The sequence below is a fragment of the Natator depressus genome, chromosome 3 (assembly GCF_965152275.1).
Source record: "Natator depressus isolate rNatDep1 chromosome 3, rNatDep2.hap1, whole genome shotgun sequence".
Classification (NCBI taxonomy): Eukaryota; Metazoa; Chordata; order Testudines; family Cheloniidae; genus Natator; species Natator depressus.
In genome coordinates, this window is record NC_134236.1 from 121,732,001 (window position 1) to 121,751,288 (window position 19,288).

Genomic DNA, 19,288 nt, shown 5'->3' on the forward strand with positions numbered 1-19,288 from the left:
CCGTATCCAAATTAGATCCTGGCGGTCTATAGCACACCCCAAGCACTATCCCAGGGGAGGCTCTAGTAGTTTTCTTCCCCAATGTAATTTTTGCCCAGACGGACTCTGTCTTATCCATTCCTCGCTTCTTACTTCTTTACATTCTACCTCATCATTGATATACAATGCTACTCCACCACCTTTACCTTTATTTCTGTCTTTCCTAAACAGCACATACCCTTCAATACATGTAGTCCAGTCATGACTACTATTCCACCATGTTTCTGTTATCCCTATAATATCTGATTTCACTTCCTGCACCAGTAGCTCTAGTTCCTCCATTTGTTACCTAAGCTCCTCGCATTGGTGTACAAACATCTTAATTTTTGCTGTTTGGCCTCGCTCACATTCTGTCCCCTATTAGGCACGGTCATTCTACAGTCAGTATAACATATTAGATTGGTCTCCACACTGCCCTTCCTCCTTATATACATTCTCCTACCCACAGCTGTATCCTTTCTTACTTCGTTTTCTTCCCTCTCAGTGCTAAAATCTGGCATGGAGATTACCTGGACATTTCCCAACCATCTCCCCCAAATTCCTAGTTTAAAGCTCTCTTAATCAGTTGTGCCAGCCTCCATCCTAGAAGTCTATTTCCTTCCCTGCTCAGATGAAGTCCATCCCGAGAGAACTGTCCATGAATGCCTCCCAGTGGCTATACATCCCAAAGCCCTCCTTATAGCACCACTGCCTAAGCCATCTGTTGATAGTCATAATCTTGTCACACCTTTGTTGCCCTTCTCTAGGAACAGGCAGAATCCCACTAAAGATCACCTGAGCCTCGATTTCCTTAAGCGTCTTCCCCAGCCTAGCATAGTCTCCCTTAATACTTTCCAGCGAGAATCTAGCCATATCATTTGTTCCCACATGAAGGATAATTAGGGGATTCTTTCCTGCTCCCTTTAGGATCCTTTTCAACCTCAGGTCTACATCCCGTATCTTAGCACCTGGAAGACAGCACACCCTTCTATTCTCTGGATCAGCTCTGGTTACAGGCCTGTCTATTCTTCTCAGTAAAGAGTCCCCGATCACATAGAGCTGCCTTTTCCTGGTGATGGTGCTATTCTCCAGTCTATCCCCTGTTCCCTCTGGCTGCAAGTTCTTTCCATTCCTATTCTCCCTTGTAATCCTCCTCAACCCATCCTGTATCCTGGGACTCATATTTGGTGTAGTCTTCATTGACTCTTCCTGTTTTCCTATAGGACTAGCCACTCTTCTCTTCTTCTTCCTTGCCCTTCCACCTTCAGTGACTACCTGCTGAGCCCCTTCTTCATTTTCCAACTCGCAAACTTGTTCTTGAGCTCTGTTTCTCCTTCACTGGCCCGTCTTTTCCTCTGCCTGGTTCTTTTAGTCACATGCTTCCACTGACCACTTTCCTCACCCAGTCTGCCCTCAGAATTCCTCAGTCCTGCTTCCATCTGCAAGTCTGAGCTTTTCCCTTCAGATACCTCATGTCTTTGCTCCATAATCTGCTTGAACCCCTTTCTAAACTCAACCAGACTTTCCAACTGCCTCTCCAAACCTCAGATGTTTTCCTCCATCAGCTCTATCAGACAGCATTTCATGCAGACAAAACTCTTACCAGGTACCCCCTCCAGAATCATGTACATACCGCAGCTTCCACATCCAGTCATCTTCATTGTGTCTTCCGCTACATGGGTCGCTCCCACTGCTGCCTCTGTATCTGTCATTGCCTTCCCACCTAAATCCTGTTAATCTGGGAAACACAAACCACACCAAAACACCACCACCCACAGCAAGAACAAACCCCAAACAAGCACCACAAGACAAACTCCCACTGAAACTCCCCTGTTTACAGCTCTGTTTGCTGGCTCCTGTGCCGCTGCAGCTGTCTGTGCCGCTGGCTGCCTTTATAGGACCCGGAGTCAGAGAAGCTCCCCCCCCCCCCCCCAATCAGGGCTCAGCTTCTCTCCCAGCACAAAGCCCCTACAAGCCTCTACACATACAAATAATACAAATACAAAACCAAATACAAATACCTTCTCCTAGCTAGCTCCTGTGCCTCTACAGCTGTCTGTGGGGAATTGATATGTACTTCCTAAGATATTAGTGGGCTGAGATGTATAACCAGGCCTGAGGAAGGTAGCCTACTATCTTTATTTGGGGACGTCCGTATTAAAAGTCCAGAACTCAGAATTTCATGTCCATTTATCACCTGGCTAAAGATTAACCCCTTGGCAAAAGCCAGATACTTCACTCTGTGCATAAATCCAAACTGTTATACAGAACTTCTGTTAACATAAGCAAGTAAGCAGCAGTCATTGGGTATGCCTACACTGCAAAAATAAGCAATAAATAAATAAATAAATAAACCCGCAACAGTGAGCCACAGAGCCTGGGTCCATTGACTTGGGCTTGCACTATGGGGTCAAAATAGTAGCGCAGACATTTGCGCGTGGGCTAGAGCCTGTGCTCTGAGATCCACCCCTGCCTTGCAGGGTTTCAGATCCTGGGCGCCAGCCTGAATCCAAATATCTGTGCTGCTATCCTGTAGCGTGAGTCCTGCAAGCCCAAATCAGTTGACCTGGGCTCTGAGACTTGCTGCCATGGGTCTTTTTTTTCTCTTTTCTTTTTTTTTTGTTCCTCAATGTAGACATACCCTTAACCATGTATATTAGGATAAGTCACTAGAACTCATGTGACATTTATGTAATTGTTTTTGGCTAATGAACAATTCTCTTCTGCTTGACAGGTGGGCAACACAAGGTTTTGATTTTCTTCAAGCCATCGAGCCAGCCTTTATTTCAGCTCTGCCTGAAGAGGATTTCTTGGTATGGAATTAATTGTTCTCCCATTGTAGCCCAACCTGCTTTCAGTTCAGTTTCAATCAATAAAAATCTATTTGTCTGTCTGTTATCTGTTTTCTGTGCTCTTATGTCTGATTAATTATTGTTCCAAGACTGTTCTGTATAAATCTAAATGCCTATTACTCTAATTAAGCTTGCAAAATTCTGAATAGTGCATGCTAATGACATCAATATACAAAAATATTAAAATTGTCATGTCAGGTTTCTTCAGTAGTGAAACCTTTGTATAGTAACTACACTCACGACCTGGGATACTTGGCAGCAGTTTGCTGATGAGCTATTAATTTACACTCAACCTAATATTGCTTTCTACTGGATGATCTGAAATGTATCTTTAATAGCCCTAGTTCATGTATGGAGCAAACATAAAACATTACAATCTAACTGTATTTCTTTAGAGCTAAATCATACTAACGTACAAGATTTAAAATTTGAATCTTGCCGTGTTACTGTTAAATTATATGGTAGAGCATAGTTTGTGTTTGGTTTTGGTGGGCAGGGGTTGTTTTGTTTCTGTGAAACAGAATCCTGGAAGCTTTAGTTCTGTAATGTGGTATGTTCTAGGTCTGCAGTGGAGGTGAAAGTACAGCCCCCACAAAAGTAGCAGAACACAGAGAATAATATTGATGGCAATTGATTGTATTCACTTTTATTTAGAGTCAGCTTTTCTTTGGAATTTTGACAGATATTTCCCCAGTTAATATTTCGTCTCTCAACTAGTGTGTCTGCATTTATTTAAAGAAAAGGACAGGTTACTCAAAGCCTGTCCCAAAGTCAGTACATTAGTATCACTGCAGAATTTTTCAGCTCTACTGTTTCAGGAGGGAAAAGAGCATTGATCCCCAGTGGCAACACGCTGTAGTTGAGCCACTGTTAATTAGGAGGCAGATCATTATGAACAAATTAAAGATACATTATGAAATACTAGGGTACAGTAATCTTATTAAATAAATACTGAAACTATAGCATTCATCCTTTTCCTTTAATATTATCTTTAAAACTAAACTGGCTATTAGCACAAAAATCCTGAAGTGGACTATTTTCCAATGTTTGCGTTGCTGGGAAACATAGTGCTTTTAAAAAATTCCAGTTCTTTAAATATGATCTTAATAAGCTTGAGTATTGTGCCTGGTATGGCAGATAAGATGTAAAGTTCTAGCTTTAAAAACTAGCCCCAGCCTGTTATTTTTTCCCCAACTTTGATGCAGTTTCTAAAGTATCTATAACAGTTTGATGGATAGTACAAATATTTTATTAAATAATCTAATTGTAGTCCTGGCACCTTCTGATGTGATCTCTTCAGTTCTCAAGCTCAGATGAATCTCAGAGACTTTGAGAAAATAAATTTAAAGTGGTTTTGTTGCTTTACAATCATAGTATTCTTTCCTCTGAATGTGTATGGAACCAACACCTCAGCTAGCATTGTATAGTGTGGGAGCTATTTATGTGATAAAACCTAAACTCGAGGTTCTGACCACTTTTGGTCATTGAAAGATAACTTGGCAGTTTTGCAAAAAGTGGGATTTGCAATGGGAACTGCACACAAACATCAAGAGAATACCCCAGTAACATTCAGGATAGCTGAGCTAAATTCAGACCTGGTGTAAACAGAAAACGACTGAGTTGAAGTTAGTGGAGGTTGTGCCATCTTACACCTGGTTTCAATTTAATAGATTTTTACGGTCAGATGGGACCATTATGCTCTAGTCTTATCTCCTGTATAACACAGGCCATAGAACTTCACAGAGAAATCCCTGTGCCAACCTCAAACTCTCTGTTTTGAGCTTATATATATATACTAGAAAGACATTTATCTTGATTTAAAGATTTAAAGTCTTCAAGTGATGGAGAATCTATCATATTCCTTGATATTTTCTTCCAGTGGTTAATTACCCTTACTGTTAAAATACATCTCTCAATTTGTCTAGCTTCAGTTTCCATTATTATGCCTTTGAATTGCAAGAGGAATTTTAGCAAGGTGGAATAATGTTTGTCTATATTTATGACCCTCACAGCAGTTGTAACTGAGCACATTAAAAACATTAATAATTTTATCCCCAGAAAATACCTGTAAGATAGGGAAGCATTAGTACTCCTGTTTTACAGATGAGGAAACTGAAATATAGAAAGATTAAGTAACATGTCCAACTTCTCTCACACAGTGTGTAGCAAAGCTGGGAGTTGAATTCAATCCCCTGCATCCCAGTTCAGTACCTTAATCCCACAAGACCATCCTTTCTTGAGAGAATTGCTGATGTTGTGGGTGGACAGAAGAGGGTCTCCTCTTATGCTAACAAAAGCAATTTTTCTGGGTCAGTGTTGAGCACTATATCTCAGAGTGAACAGTATCTTTGAATGTCAGCCAGGTCTAATGCTTATCCCTGTGACATAGAACCCTTTTTTTTTTTTTTAAAGAAGATAAGGAAAATAAAGCAGTTTATTCAGTAAACGTGATACTTAGTTTTATGGTCTTTGTCAATGCTTGCATATAATTCCTACTAGCATTATAGTGTAGAGGGGCTGTTTTATTATATATCGTTCATGCAGTGTTGTTATAGCCATATTAGTCCCAGGATATTAGGAGAGAGAAGATGGGTGAGGTAATATCTTTTATTGGACCAACATCTGCTGGTGAGAGAGACAAGCTTTTGAACTTACATAGAGGTCTTCTTCAGGTCTGGTCAGGTTTCCCAGATCTGAAGAAGAGTGCTGTATAAGTTCGCAGGCTTCTCTCTCTCACCAACAGAAGTTGGTACAATAAAAGATATTACCTCACCCAGCTTCTTTCTATCATTGTTCAGTCTTTTTAACTACTTAATTCTGGCAAGTCTATTGCAGAGAGGAATGTCTAGCAATGAAATCCTAACTTTTGGCTCCAGAGATTTAACTTAATGGAATAGATAGAAGCAGTCGTATTGCACGTGATAGACTATGCATGTATTAGTACATTTTAAGCAATAACACCCTGCCTGTGTTGACTTCACCCCAGGATAATTGACTGTTAGAGAAATCATGTTGCAGTCATTGTCTAAGCTACCTCATACATTTACAAATATATTTCAGTTAGCAGCATACATAACTATATAGGTCATATCTGTGGTGAAGAAACATATTTTGGAGATTTCGGATTTTTATGTCTGAAGACAAATTTAAAGGCTTGATCAAAATTGGAAAAACTAGTAAGCCAAATTTTCTTCAAATCTAGATAAATGACTTTTTTGGGGGGGAGGGCAATTATCTTGTGTCGTGTACAATATCATAACTTTTTTGTTGTTGTTTCCCTCTCCTAGAGTTTACAAGCTCTGATGAATGAATGCATCGGCCATGTAATTGGAAAACCTCACAGTCCTGTTACAGGTTTGTACATTGGTAAGACACCAGTTACTGGCATTACTTCTGGAACCTAGCTACTGTAGTTTGTATAAATAAGTTTGAAAAATAACAATTTGATTGCAAGTTCATTTTAAAACATTAAAATTAACAATAAAAAGGTACTTTTAAAGCTTTTCCTGGTTGTTCTTATATGAACATTACTGTCTGATTTCAGAGTAGCAGCTGTGTTAGTCTGTATCCGCAAAAAGAGAAGGAGTACTTGTGGCACCTTAGAGACTAAGGTGCCACAAGTACTCCTTTTCTTATTACTGTCTGAGCCATCATTAAACTGTGGAAGTGTTAACACAAGTAATGTATAAAATGACAACAGTCCATATTTTCAAGTAGTTTTTTTTATAAAGTAAATCACTCAGGTGATTCCTCTGACTAAGGGCAAGTCTACACTACAAAATTAAGTAGACCTAAGTTATGTTGACATACAGTCACTGCAGTAATTAAATCGCTTTTGCATGTCCATGCTATGCACCTTGTGTTGGCAGTGTGCATTCTCACCAGGAGCAGTGCACCGATTTAACTGTAAATATGGGGCATTGTGGGACAGCTTCTGAAAGGTAGCAACAGTCGATGTAAGCAACACAGTGTTTACTCTGACACTGTATCAACCTAAGTGCTACGCCTCTCACAGAGGTAGAGTTATTAAGTCGGTGTAATGGGGGAGTTACGTTGGTGGAAGCTACATTTTAGTGAAGACACTTACAGAGTTAGGTCGATGTAAGCTGCCTGTAGTGTAGACCAAGGCTAATTAGTGTCCTTAAATGGCTCCCAATAGAGTCCCATCAAGTCTTCTGAAGAAAATATTATGGCTGTGAGGAGTTATAGTTTTGGGGAAAGTCAGGGCTGTATAAAGGCCTCTACTGTAGTTGATGCCATTGCAGATAAGAATAGAAAAGTAAAAGGGTGGCTACAGCAGAATTTCAGATTCAAGTCAGAGGCAAATGTTTGTAAGAGCAAGCTAGTTATTCTAATACAGTGTATTATCCAGCTGGGGGGCTTGTCTGCAATGGCAAGTCACTGCGTGGAAAGTCAGGGTCTGAATCTACAGAGCAGCTGTTTGCCACATAGTAATGTCTTGTGTGGATACTGCTAAAATGCACTGAAAGCCAAGCCATATTCCAGGATGTTTAGTGCACTGTAGCAGTGTCCACAAGTGACATTATTGTGCAGCAAGCTGGTACACTGCAGATTCATATCCTGGATTGCTGCACGGTAACTTGCCGTGTAGACAAGCTCGAGTGATTTGATGTGTTCTGTGGATCAATTTCCTTGCAATGCATTTTTGACTTGTTTATTTTTATATTACATTGAAGGTTTGTAGACACAAGTGATAATGAAGATATTAAAACTGTTTGAAAAGAAGCTTTAAAATGTTCCTTGTTGTTTGATCCCCGTTAACACAAAACAAAAATTTTACTAGATCTAAAATGAGCTACTTCCCATGTGGGCTCATAACCTCCACTGAAGTGTTAAATATGGCATTGTATCCTTGTTTACAAATCTACTTCTTGCCTAAAGTTACTATTTTCATTCCCAACTAGATATATATTTCCATGTAGTGAGTGTCATAAAATTAAGCTAATTTATTTTTTAAAAGACAAATGTTTATATTACATTAGTTTGCATTGAACATCTATTGGTTCTAAATATTTTCATAAATAAGATTATCTAATGACTAATGAATGAGTCTGATTACATTTATTTTGGTTTAGTATTAAAAATGAATTCTATTTATTTGTTAAAATAATCATATTCAGACATGATTCTGGATAAAGAGTATACAACAATACGTTTGTAATTACCATCTACAAGGGGAAATAGGTTGGAAACCATCTGAAAGAGCCGAAGTTAAATGTCAATCTGTGTAAAATGTTGATACTGTAGCTGCAGGCTATTGTGAATATCTTTATTATTGTATGGCCTAGGAAAAAGCAGTGTGATGCTTTCTTAAAATGTAGATTAGAAGAAGAATTGCCAAATATGTAAGTCAGTGCATCTAAAATTATAATCAACTATATTATTGACTCAGAACTTTAAATTGAATTAAGCAAATGTTAATTACAAAGCTTTTCTTTGATGTTGCTATTCAGTAGCGTTGCTACAACAATAGAGATGTGACATTCTGTTAGGTTTTAAATGCAACCAAACTGCCTTGCCAACAGAGTATTTCTGATTGTACCTGGAACTCTTGTAAACCTTCTTGTGATTTGGCAAGGTTAAAAATGTCCTTTGTTAAAAAGGTAAACTTCTGTGTTGTGGGATTTCATGCATGAGGAATATTAACTTTTTTTTTCATACATATGTTTCTGTCTTATGTCCTTGTAGGAGACTTCTGTGCTGATGTCCGGTGCAGTACTTTCAGTATCTTTGTTAGATTCCAGAAGATATAACTTCCAAAATCATTTTGGCTGCTTACTGCCCACACTGCAATTATTATTTCATTTTAGCACCATTGTTGTGGTTAGGAATGCTATCTAGTAATTTCTCTCATTTCCCACCTCCTTGCCAGTGCAATTAGTCATTGTTAGACGTTCATAACTCTCATTTTTCCTGAAGTTGCATACTGGTCCCTCATGTTTTCACATGGTCTTGACACACTTCACACGTGTTAAGGCACAACATGGAGTGGGGCGCACCTGTTGGTTTTGAAATCATAAGCAGCTCTTCCACGCCATGATGAATGAGGGCAAATGGGTTTAGATGGCAGGGGGAATGAAGGGATCAGAGAAAAACAGGAGAAGGAAGAAGTGTGGGTATTGTGTAAAGTACAGAGAAGTGGCATTGGGAAGAGAGAAAGTAACAGGGTTGAGCTGAAGATATCACGCATGGAGGGAGGGAAGCAAAAGTAGTACAACTGGAGGAAAAAGCATTATCTCTTTGTTTTAAGTTCAGTGAATTTAATATCAAAATAGAACACTTATTTGCAAGTAACAAAAAAAATAAAAAAACTTTATTACAGTATCTGTGTTCGAATGACTGTGACTGTAAACGGTACAAGGTTCAGTGTGTGTGTGTAAGTCTTTGCAGTATTGGGATAAAACACTGGGTTTAATGTACAGAAAGATAGAGATATACAGATATCTAACTTCTTTAAAAAGGAAGTGTCCAACTTTCTGGTCAGTTGCACAGCATTAATTGTTCATTTTGGTTGCTGGGGGGAGGTATGTTTCTTATTCTGGCAGGGTAGCTTTCTCCTGTTGTGATCCCCTGTCTGCAGATCACATATCAAATACGTAGTTTGAAAGAATAATGTGCAGTGTCCTTCTTGAGGCTAGAGCTAGGGTTCATTTTATTATACATCACACCAACAGTTTGGGTTGTAAATTTACAAGGGAGTCAGCTACTTTTCTGTCCACATAACCCTTACCCCACTCTATGCTTTCCTTTAGAATGGAATAGTTAATGTACAATAAATACTATTTAGAATAACCCAGTGAAGTGTTCTGTGCTCTTCATATAAGCTCTTAGATTCACAGTGAAACTAGTTTAGAGATGAGACTAATGTTCATTTTGGTTAAAACAATGGTTTTAGCATGCATATGAGCCCAAAATACTGAACCACTTGCAAATGCTGCTTCAGCCATGACTGAATGCACAGTCTTGGCTGACAACTTTTAGTACTCATCAAACTATTTATTTAGCTTACTGCATATATTCATGGCATTTGACCTGCATGCTTTACTTTCTATAGTTGTCCAGAAAATTAATATTTCTGGTGCCAAGAGCATCGTATAAAGCAGTAGTGTTGGCATTATTCATTTTTTAACATTTTGTTTATTTACTGCATAAAAAAGTAATAAATTAACACTTTCCTGTGAAGTTGAAAAAATGAAAATACAGTTACAGTATTTTCATTAGATGCACATCCTGTTACAGCTATTTTTTTCATTCCCTTGATTGTTTTTAATGGCTGTTTATATTTTTTAGAAATCTGATGCTGAAAGTTACTAGTATGATTAGTATTACTTATAAGTGATTTATTTTAAATGAGTTTTTTGGGTTTTGTATATACAAAATCAATAAAATATTTTGATGTAAATAGAAGCTGAACTTATATTATGTAATTGATTAATTTGTGGGGGGATCTTTAACAAAATCACAACAGTATTATTTTTAAAAATTTTTCATAACAGGTGTTTTTCTGACATTATAATAATATCTATGTGTTGACTTTTACCATTTGCAGCTATTCATCGAAACAGTCCTCGTCCTGTGAAGGTACCTCGATGCCACAGTGATCCACCAAATCCCCATCTTATCATCCCAACTCCTGAAGGGTTCAGGTATTCAGCACTTGTCCAGATTCTTAAGTGTCAGCTTTCTCCTCTTTCACTGAAAGTTTGATGTTACTGAAGCTGTTCGTTTAACTCAGGGAAGTGAATATAGTTTCTCTAAAAATTTGTTCTGATAAAGCCAATACTTCTGTTTTTGCAAGAGGAAAATCAAGGAGATTTTTAAAAAAGAGTAAAAGAAATCTGTATTTTAAAGGCATGCTTTTGGAGATGATGCATTTTCTCATTTGTTTAATGCTCTTATTGCTGCATGCTTTCCAACTTTAAAGTCGTTCTTTGTTTCCTTTACAAAATTGCTTTGGGAAAAGAATATTTTATAATGAGATTCAGTATTTTAAATACTGGTAGTTAACTAGCTTTTTCCCTTCCCCTGAGTGAGTGAGCGAGCGAGCGTGTAATGCCTCTGACTTTGCTTCTGTAGTTTAGTTTACATGAGATTTTTCAAAGATAACACCCTTGAATATGGTGGCATTTCTGTATCTTAGTGTTAAATAATTTTTAAACTATATTCACATAATTGTTCCCCATTAAAAGTTTTGGTCTTGAAATAGGGCTAAAATATTTTTGAAAAGCTTCCAAACTAATTTTGCCATGGAGCCTTCCACATAAACAAAATAAAGGGCTATATTTTCAAAGGGGATGTTGCCCAGCCTCAGAATATGGATCCACATTTTTTCAAAGCCTGGTATTTACACACACAAAGTGGGAGCTATTCTAGAGGTAACTTGAAATGTTGGTCTCTCAACATATTAGGTGATTGTTTGCCCATTGACTACTCTGCTTCTAAAACTTTTGGGACCAAATTTATTTTACCAAAAAAAAAAAAAAACCCTTTCCCCCCCCACATGAATAAACTTTAAAAATTGACACTGTTTTTGATTGTTTCACTATCTTATTTTTAAATTAAATTTTCAACTCCATCCACTTTTTCAACTGTTTCCTGAAGTCTTTCTTCTCATCGCAGCACGCGGAGTGTCCCTTGTGATGTACGGAACCATTGCAGCGCTGCTGTCAGTCGCCCCGCTCACATCGGTAGCGACTCAGCTCAACCAAAACCTGTCAGCAGTGCAAATGATACCAGGTAGTTCCACTCCGCAACGCAGAAGTCTCATTTCTGTTTACATCACCCATGCAAATTGCTCCCATTAAATACATTCCATTAGATAATTTAAACAGTGAAAGTCCATCCCGTCATGTGCTCTGTTCCAGTGGCTTCTTCATCTGTGTTCGACTTATGTGAAATTATTATACTATAGAAGTGCATGTTTATAAGTCTGCACTGAGATGCACAAGATGGTAATTTGAACATACAGTTTTGACCTTACATATTGGTCAAAAGACTATACATTAATTCATGCAGTAAAAATACTCATGCAGTTAACATGTGCCATTCAGTTCCTCAGTAGATTAGCTTTGATAGGTTATTAGTAATTGGCAAATGTTCCACTGCACATGTATTTCTCAAGGAGGTTTTAATATGCAAATTAATCAGTTTATTGTTCACAATTAAACTGTAAGAATTTTTAATATAATACAGAACTGGAAAGAAATTATTTTTAGTGAAGAAAAATACTTGTGAAAATTTCCTGGTGGCAAGTACAGAGTATTACAAATAAGTTTTGTGGGTAGATTTCTACCTGTGGTTTCTTATACCTGTGCAGAATAAGAACATGACCAAAGATGCCTTTCATGTTTCAGAGCAGTGCCATTTTCAAAGAACGTCAATAAATTGCTGGACAAATCTATTCCAGTACCTTCCCATTATCAGGCTTGCAACATTGGTGTCACATTTTAATTTGTCCCCTCACATCTGGCCACTGCCAAATGCTGTTTGTTCCTCCATGGTTTCTAAGTCTGCTTTTTCCTCTGCATCCTGACCACAAAAATCCTTGTTGATGTCTTGGTAATCTCTTGCCTCATCTACCGCAATCTTATCTTTTCTGGCCTCTTCTTACTCCCCCGCAGTCCATCCAAATAGTTGCTAAAGTCATCCTCCTCTCCTATGATTGCTGTCACTTGCTCCTCCTTGCCTTCTGCATCAAGTTTAAACCCTTGTTCTCATGTTCAAGTGTCATCCTACTCCCCCTCTCTGTACCTTCCATTCAAGCCCTTCTTATATCCTTTCCACCCCTCTCCCCTCCACTCTTTCCCCTCGTATATTCCTCCCATGTCCATGTTCAGGCTTCTTTCCCCTTGCTTCCTGTGTCTGGTGTAATCACATACGTACTGTGTGCTAATTGACCACACCTTATCCCCACAAAAATCCTGCATTGCTTTGAGTTTAGACCGGCTGTATTACATCATAATTGTGTTTGTGACAGATATAGCAATTTCCTGCAATATCCTGAACAAACCTTATTGAATTAAGTTTAAGTAATTTAGAAGTTCATTTTATTAAAAATGCAAATGTTTGTGTTACTGTGGGATTGTATGTAACGTCCCTAGGGAGGAGACATGACTAATGTAAACCCTGAGAAGTGTTATCAGCTTCAAAGGACTGTTTGAAACATGTGTCAGAATGAACTTCTAAAGTTAAGCAGGTTTCCCAGGAAATCTCTAGTGGGGGGTGACAGCGGATATAACTCCTCCAGTTTTGCAAGAACTTAGCCTTTTGAAGCTTCACCCAGTGGGAAGGGACCTTTATCTGCTAATAACCTGTTACATGAGGACAAGATCAGAGGCCCAAAGGAGTGACTTACAGATTCATGGGTGTTCTTATTCTGAGCTAAGGTGGTTATGTACCTCACAGAAGAACCTCTGGGTGCAGTTTTGAAGGCCTGTTCACCTGCCAGAGCCCTTGTTGGAGCTGGGGTGATCTCTGGTAAATTTATTAGAATGCATGTAGTTTTTTATTGTTATGTTTTCTCTGTAATGCTTTCACTTTAAGAATAAATGTTCTTGCTTAGGAAAAGTTGTGTGGTGGTTTATAACGGTGGATAATTATGCTATTGACAGCCTCTGAAGAGAAAGCAAATCAGGCTTGCTTAGGCAGTCTGACTTGATGGGGATCTCACAGTGAAGGCAGAGAACTATGTGGCCTGGAAAACACCCCAGTGAGGAGGGAAAGAGACACAGTCTCCACCCAAGAAATATAAAATGCCTGAAAGTGGTTCCCTTGCTGGATTACAAAGGGGGATTATTATCTAATTAATGTTGCAAGCCCCTTTTGGCTGAGACCACATCTGCCTCCACAGCTCTGAGCACTGTGACAATACTCAGCAAATAATCTTGGGAGTAGCAATCTCATTAGTGTTCTACGGTTCCTTATAGTTCAGGGCGGGGGGAAAAATTAGGAAAGGGAACAGTCTGTCAGTGGAACATTCATATAAGGACTGTAACTAACTTCCTGTGTGAGTTGAGTGGGAAAGAAATGAACTTCAATTTTATTTGTTCAGCAATTTTCTAGCAATTTTGTTAACTTACATTTTTGTGGTACTAAAATGTTCATCACGGCAATGCTTTGAAATAACATCTGTTAAAAGCATGAGACACACTTTTAATTACAGTGGCTAGTAATTGTGCAGAGGTATGATTATGAGTTCATAAATGAATAGCAGTTATTGTTTAAGACCTCTTAATATTTTGACATTAAGAGGATTTATGCAGTTAGAATACTGTTAATTATACTAGTCAAATGGTGACTATGTCTGGAGTCTTAAGATTTCTAAATACCTTATGGATCTCAATTCTTTTATTTGTATGGTCATAGTGCCAAGAGCTCTGTTGTGCTAATCATCATACGCACCTGGTTCATGCTCTAAAGAGGTTACAAACTCATTTGAAATAAAACGTGACAAGCAAATGTAGCAAACATTAAGAGGCGAAGGGGAGGCAGAAAGAACAGGACAACAGTAATAAGATTGCATGGTTACCTAGATGAACTATGCACACAGCTTAATTAGTCTGAACTATTTTAAAGTTTGTTATTTTTAATAAGTAACATCCGCTATCTGCAACTGCAACTCAACCAACCATCCTGGTTAGCTGATTTGTTGTAGGTGGCAATGTAGAAGCAGGTTTTGAGATATTTGGAGAGGAATGGATTATGACCTTACAGATCATTTCAGAGGGAGTGTTCCAGGCGTAAGGTGGCAGTTCTTTTGACATAAAGCTCTAACTAGCATATCTCCAAAGTATCTTGTGACTTCACGTTCTGTGACTTTTATGCTAAAAGTTTTGATTTGCATCCCAAAATGGTCTCTACATGTAGAAGCTGGCTGTACAGTACACTCTGTGTTCACTAAAAGAACAGTCCTAGTCTTTGGAAGAATACTTCTGGATGCTATTTGTGTGTTTATCAAACATTCTCTGTACTTCCATTTTAAGACCGTCATTACAGAAGACCCAGTAGTAGTGATCAGCGGTGCCAAGCACTTTACAGATCCTTTTCATGGTTTACAAACAGAATAAATAACGCATGAACTATACCTTTCATTTAGGAGCTCTGGCAGTTTCAGAAATCAAGAGAGATGTGGTTGAGTAGTATTTGTGGTTTCTAAAAACACATATTGAATCGATCCATTATTTAAATATTCCTCTTATGTTACAGACCACATAAAACAGATTTCCCCTACTCTGCCCCCAGCTCCTTCTGTCCCGCTCCCTTCAAATTTCCCCTGGAGCGTGTGAGTTACTTGAAGTGGTGCCTGAGCAGCTGCTTTTTGAACAGGCACAACAGAGGGATACAGTTTTTGACTATCTTATGCTTTGGTGTGATGTTATACTATTGAATGCAACTGGGACAGACTTGTAATTCATGTGTGATGGTGAACCCATGTATTGTGGTATCTGTAACAGTTACCGTGTGTGTGTTTCTTGTTTTCATTTTTTTAAACAGATTAAAAACGAAAGAATTAAAATGTTTGTCAAACTACAAAAGAATCGAATGATCAACAATAGTTGAGGGAAGGAAAAGAAATAAGAAATATACATTTCAAAGAACTGGGACTTCACTTCTTAAGAGCATCCACATATATATTTTGGCCAATAATATTAGAACGTTGGAATGGTTGCAGTGTGGTACAGAAATCTATGTATTCTGTTCATTAAAGAAATAATTCCCTAGAAGTTTGCATGCTGTTCTTGGAGCCATCTACTTTGCCACTCTTTTGGGAGTTGGAAATAACAAACTGCCTTGTTTTCTTCTACAACAGAGGCAATGAATTCTGATGTGCACAATCTGTATTTTTAAGTTGAACTCCGATCGCCCATGAACTAAATAAATAGTATTTAAAAACTAACTATGGAAACGGGAAATCTGTAGTAGCATTGAAGAGAATTGTCATTCAAGAATGACTATCATGTTCTGTGCACAGTGTAATCCACTTAAAGTGAACTTCAGTTTGTAATGAAGTAGAGTGAATGTCCCAAACATTTCCAACTCAGTCTGCAGATTGCTGTCTTAATTATAGTTATCCTCATTTATAGTGACGTTATTCTATGGGGAAAAAAACCCTCTTCACTAAGGAAGGTTCTATTGTATTTAAGAGGATGGAGGCCTAGCCACTGGAATAGCATAGAAACAAAGCTTTAATCTGTTCTAAACATTTGCATTAGGTGCATACAATTTATAGAATATGAGAACTTTCTAAACCAGTTGCACTAAGCAGTGTGTGGTGCACAAATGCTACCATAGTTCATTCAAGGCTGTTCTTAAAATATTCTTTTTTTATGTAATTTGAAAATTAAATGCAAAGCAATTTTAATCTATTAGTTTATATTGAGCTTTTTGACAGTTTGGGGCTGTGCTATTTCTATACTAATTTTTCCAATTTAGTTGTTGAATGTCCAAGGTCGGAGAAGGTTGTGGTTGGTCATTTTGTATTTACCCAGACCTAGTATTTGAGCAGATTTCCTTCAGTCTTTCTCACTGTTTCTTTACCTGTTTAATAATTTGCATATACAGAGGCTCATAATTAATTTGTGCAAGGTAGGGTTCCTGTTTTGTCTTCTGGCAGTATTTATCTTTTAAATAGGACTCTGAGCGGAATATAGCTCTGAAGTGCTTTGAGCTTGATCTGGTAAGGTGTTGAACCTCTGTAGATCCCATTTTAATCAATAGGCGTTTCAGGTGCTTAATGCTACATAAGATCCAACCTTTAGGTTGGTGGAGTGGGACAGTTTCTCCATCCAGGATTTAAATAATGTCACGGAGAGAACAGGAAAGAAAATGCTGAAGATACACAATACTTCAGTTTACTTGCCAAGAACTGGTTTTGCCTTTGTGTGGTTTTCATTAATGGGATCACGGTGGATACACTTGCCTCCTAAGCCTTAGAGGTTCTGTCACTTCAGAAGTGCAGTTAAATTGCTAATTAGGACGGTGGCTGTTTTTTAACAGGGGTTCCAGTGTCCCTGAAAATGATCGACTGGCTTCAATAGCAGCTGAGTTGCAGTTTAGGTCCCTGAGCCGTCACTCAAGTCCCACTGAGGATCGAGAAGGTGATTATTTCGATAACAGATTGTGATCTGGATCTGCAAATGATTCATGTGATTAATGAACGTATTGTCTCTCTCCTGATCCAGGTCCATAGAATTCCTTTATCAACTCTTTATTTCTAAACAGGTCTTTACTGTGTTAGATTTAAATTAATGACCAAATTTTCAAATTAGGGTGCCTACGTTTTCCCACATATGTATGTGTGGGTTTTTTTTTCATATGTAGCTTGTTTGACTTTTTTAATAGACCCGTGGGGTGTTCCACTACAGCAGGGTGGGCAAATATTTTGGCCCGAGGGCCACATCGAGGAATAGGAATTGTATGGTGGGTCATGAATGCTCACAAAATTGGGGTTGGAGTGCGGGAGGGGGTCCAGGCTCTGGGGTGGGGCTGGGGATAAGGAATTTAGGGTGTAGGAGGGTGCTCTGGGCTGGGACCGAGGGGTTTGGAGGGTAGGAGGGGGATCAGGGCTGGGGTTGGGGCGTGGGGAGAGGTTCAGGAGTTCAGGCTCCGAGCGGTGCTTACCTCATGCGGCTCCTGGAAGCAATGGCATGTCCCTTCTCCGGCTCCTACATGGAGGCACAGCCAGGCGGCTCTGCACGCTGCCCCTCCTGCAGGCACCACCTCTGCAGCTCCCATTGGAGTGCCAGAGGGGGCCATTGGAGCACGTAGGAGCCAGAGTGGGACCATGCCGCGGCTTCTGGGAGCTGCTTGGTGCAGATTCCGGGAGCTGCCTGGTGCGGCCTTTGCGCCCCAGACAGAGTGCAGGAGCGGGGCTCAGCCGTGTGGTGCGGCCCCCAACCCAGTGCCCCGGCCAGAGCGGGGCCGGGCCGAGTGGTGCGGCTTGCAGGCCATAGTTTGCCCACTCCTGCACTACAGCATTCAAAATGAGATTGATACCATAGTGACATTTTGTTGGAATATCCCCTGTATCAGTGACTAGATCTACTCTTCTCGCACACCTTCTCAGCACAGTAACCTGGCTGTGAGGTGAGGATTTCTCAGGCTGTGGATCAGAAGCAAAGACTGTAGCTGCTATTGCAGCATCAGTGTTACAGGTAAGTCCCCAGAGCCAGTACTTGCACCCACCACTAGTGGGGAGAAATGACTGGATCCACATGTTGGTAGATGGATTGATCTGGGCCTCCTCCTCCTCCTCTGGAGGTTTCTCTGACCCCCCCATATTCTTAGGCATATAAGTGAAATATATTTAAACAACTTCCTTAGAAAATAAACTTGTTCATTAAGAAGTTTCATTTTATATTTTGTATGACAGACAATGGACTTCTCCAGTGTTTCAGCCATCACTTATGGCTGGAGTTTGAATATAGTAGATTGTGTTGTCCGTTTCCAAATTGGAAGAAACGTTTAACAAACAATTGAACTTTTAAAGTATATTTTTTGATTTGCTTGGTTTGCCTGATCATTGCCTTTTACCTTTGCCTGATTTTGAAGGGGAGACTAACTAGGTTGGATTGACTATTTATAAACAATTTTGCAAAGTCACTTTTTATGTATACAGATGCTGAATTTCTGCCGTGTGTTATATATAACTATTTCTAAAGATACTAAATTGTCTTAAAGTTCAAAGAATGTAACTAGCTGTGGTGTTGCCTCAAATACCATAACGAAGATCAGTGTGAGTTGTTAAATTATCAGGTGTTTTAATCCTGAAATGTAAAATGTAAGATTTTGTTGTTGAATATGGCAACACTGTTAATAACTTAAAAGTAGTATGAAAACAAACAATTTTTAGGCAACATAATTTCTCACATTACTGTTTTTACAGAACCATTGTATCCTAAAGGAGACTTGAGTGGATCAGCCCGAAGGAGTTGGGAGCTTCGAACTCTCATCAATCAGACCAAAGGTAAGAGACAAAGGAACACTACTTAATGCAGTATATTTCAAGCTTAGCTAAGTCTGTATATTTAAAAAAAAAAATCCTTAATGTTGTATTTAAGAAAAATACTGATTTCTGATATCAGAGGAGTTTAAAAAAAGAACAGTATGTCGTCTTTGAGGCATTATCTACTGTTCTTGATATACAAAATTAGTATTAATAGTTGCCAACATGCTTATTATCATCAGTTGATAGAAGACATTTTTGAGAAATTGGGTTTACATGAAATCTCTAGATCTAGAGGTTCATAAAGAAGTTAGAGGTTCACACAAAACTTCAGAATTATTTAAATTTGAGAAAAGTTCTCAAATCTACATGAAGTAAAATCTTAAACTTCTTCCTTCCCCTGTTTCAATATGGTAATGAACTCAACTGTATTAATATCCAAACTAACGAGCAG

At 38.8% G+C, this 19,288-nt stretch overlaps 1 protein-coding gene across 4 annotated transcripts in view; it reads left to right on the plus strand.

The window, feature by feature from the left end:
* MAP3K4 (mitogen-activated protein kinase kinase kinase 4) overlaps positions 1-19,288 on the plus strand; it is a 144,452-nt gene that overhangs the window by 98,705 nt on the left and 26,459 nt on the right. The window contains exons 14-19 of one of the 4 annotated variants that reach the window (XM_074948723.1): positions 2,753-2,831; positions 6,158-6,236; positions 10,441-10,537; positions 11,511-11,627; positions 16,887-16,987; positions 18,775-18,855. In XM_074948723.1, coding sequence (XP_074804824.1) covers positions 2,753-2,831; positions 6,158-6,236; positions 10,441-10,537; positions 11,511-11,627; positions 16,887-16,987; positions 18,775-18,855 — 554 coding nt within the window. The remainder of the gene's footprint in view (positions 1-2,752; positions 2,832-6,157; positions 6,237-10,440; positions 10,538-11,510; positions 11,628-16,886; positions 16,988-18,774; positions 18,856-19,288) is intronic. The other 3 variants (XM_074948725.1, XM_074948726.1, XM_074948727.1) reach the window with 3 other exon arrangements.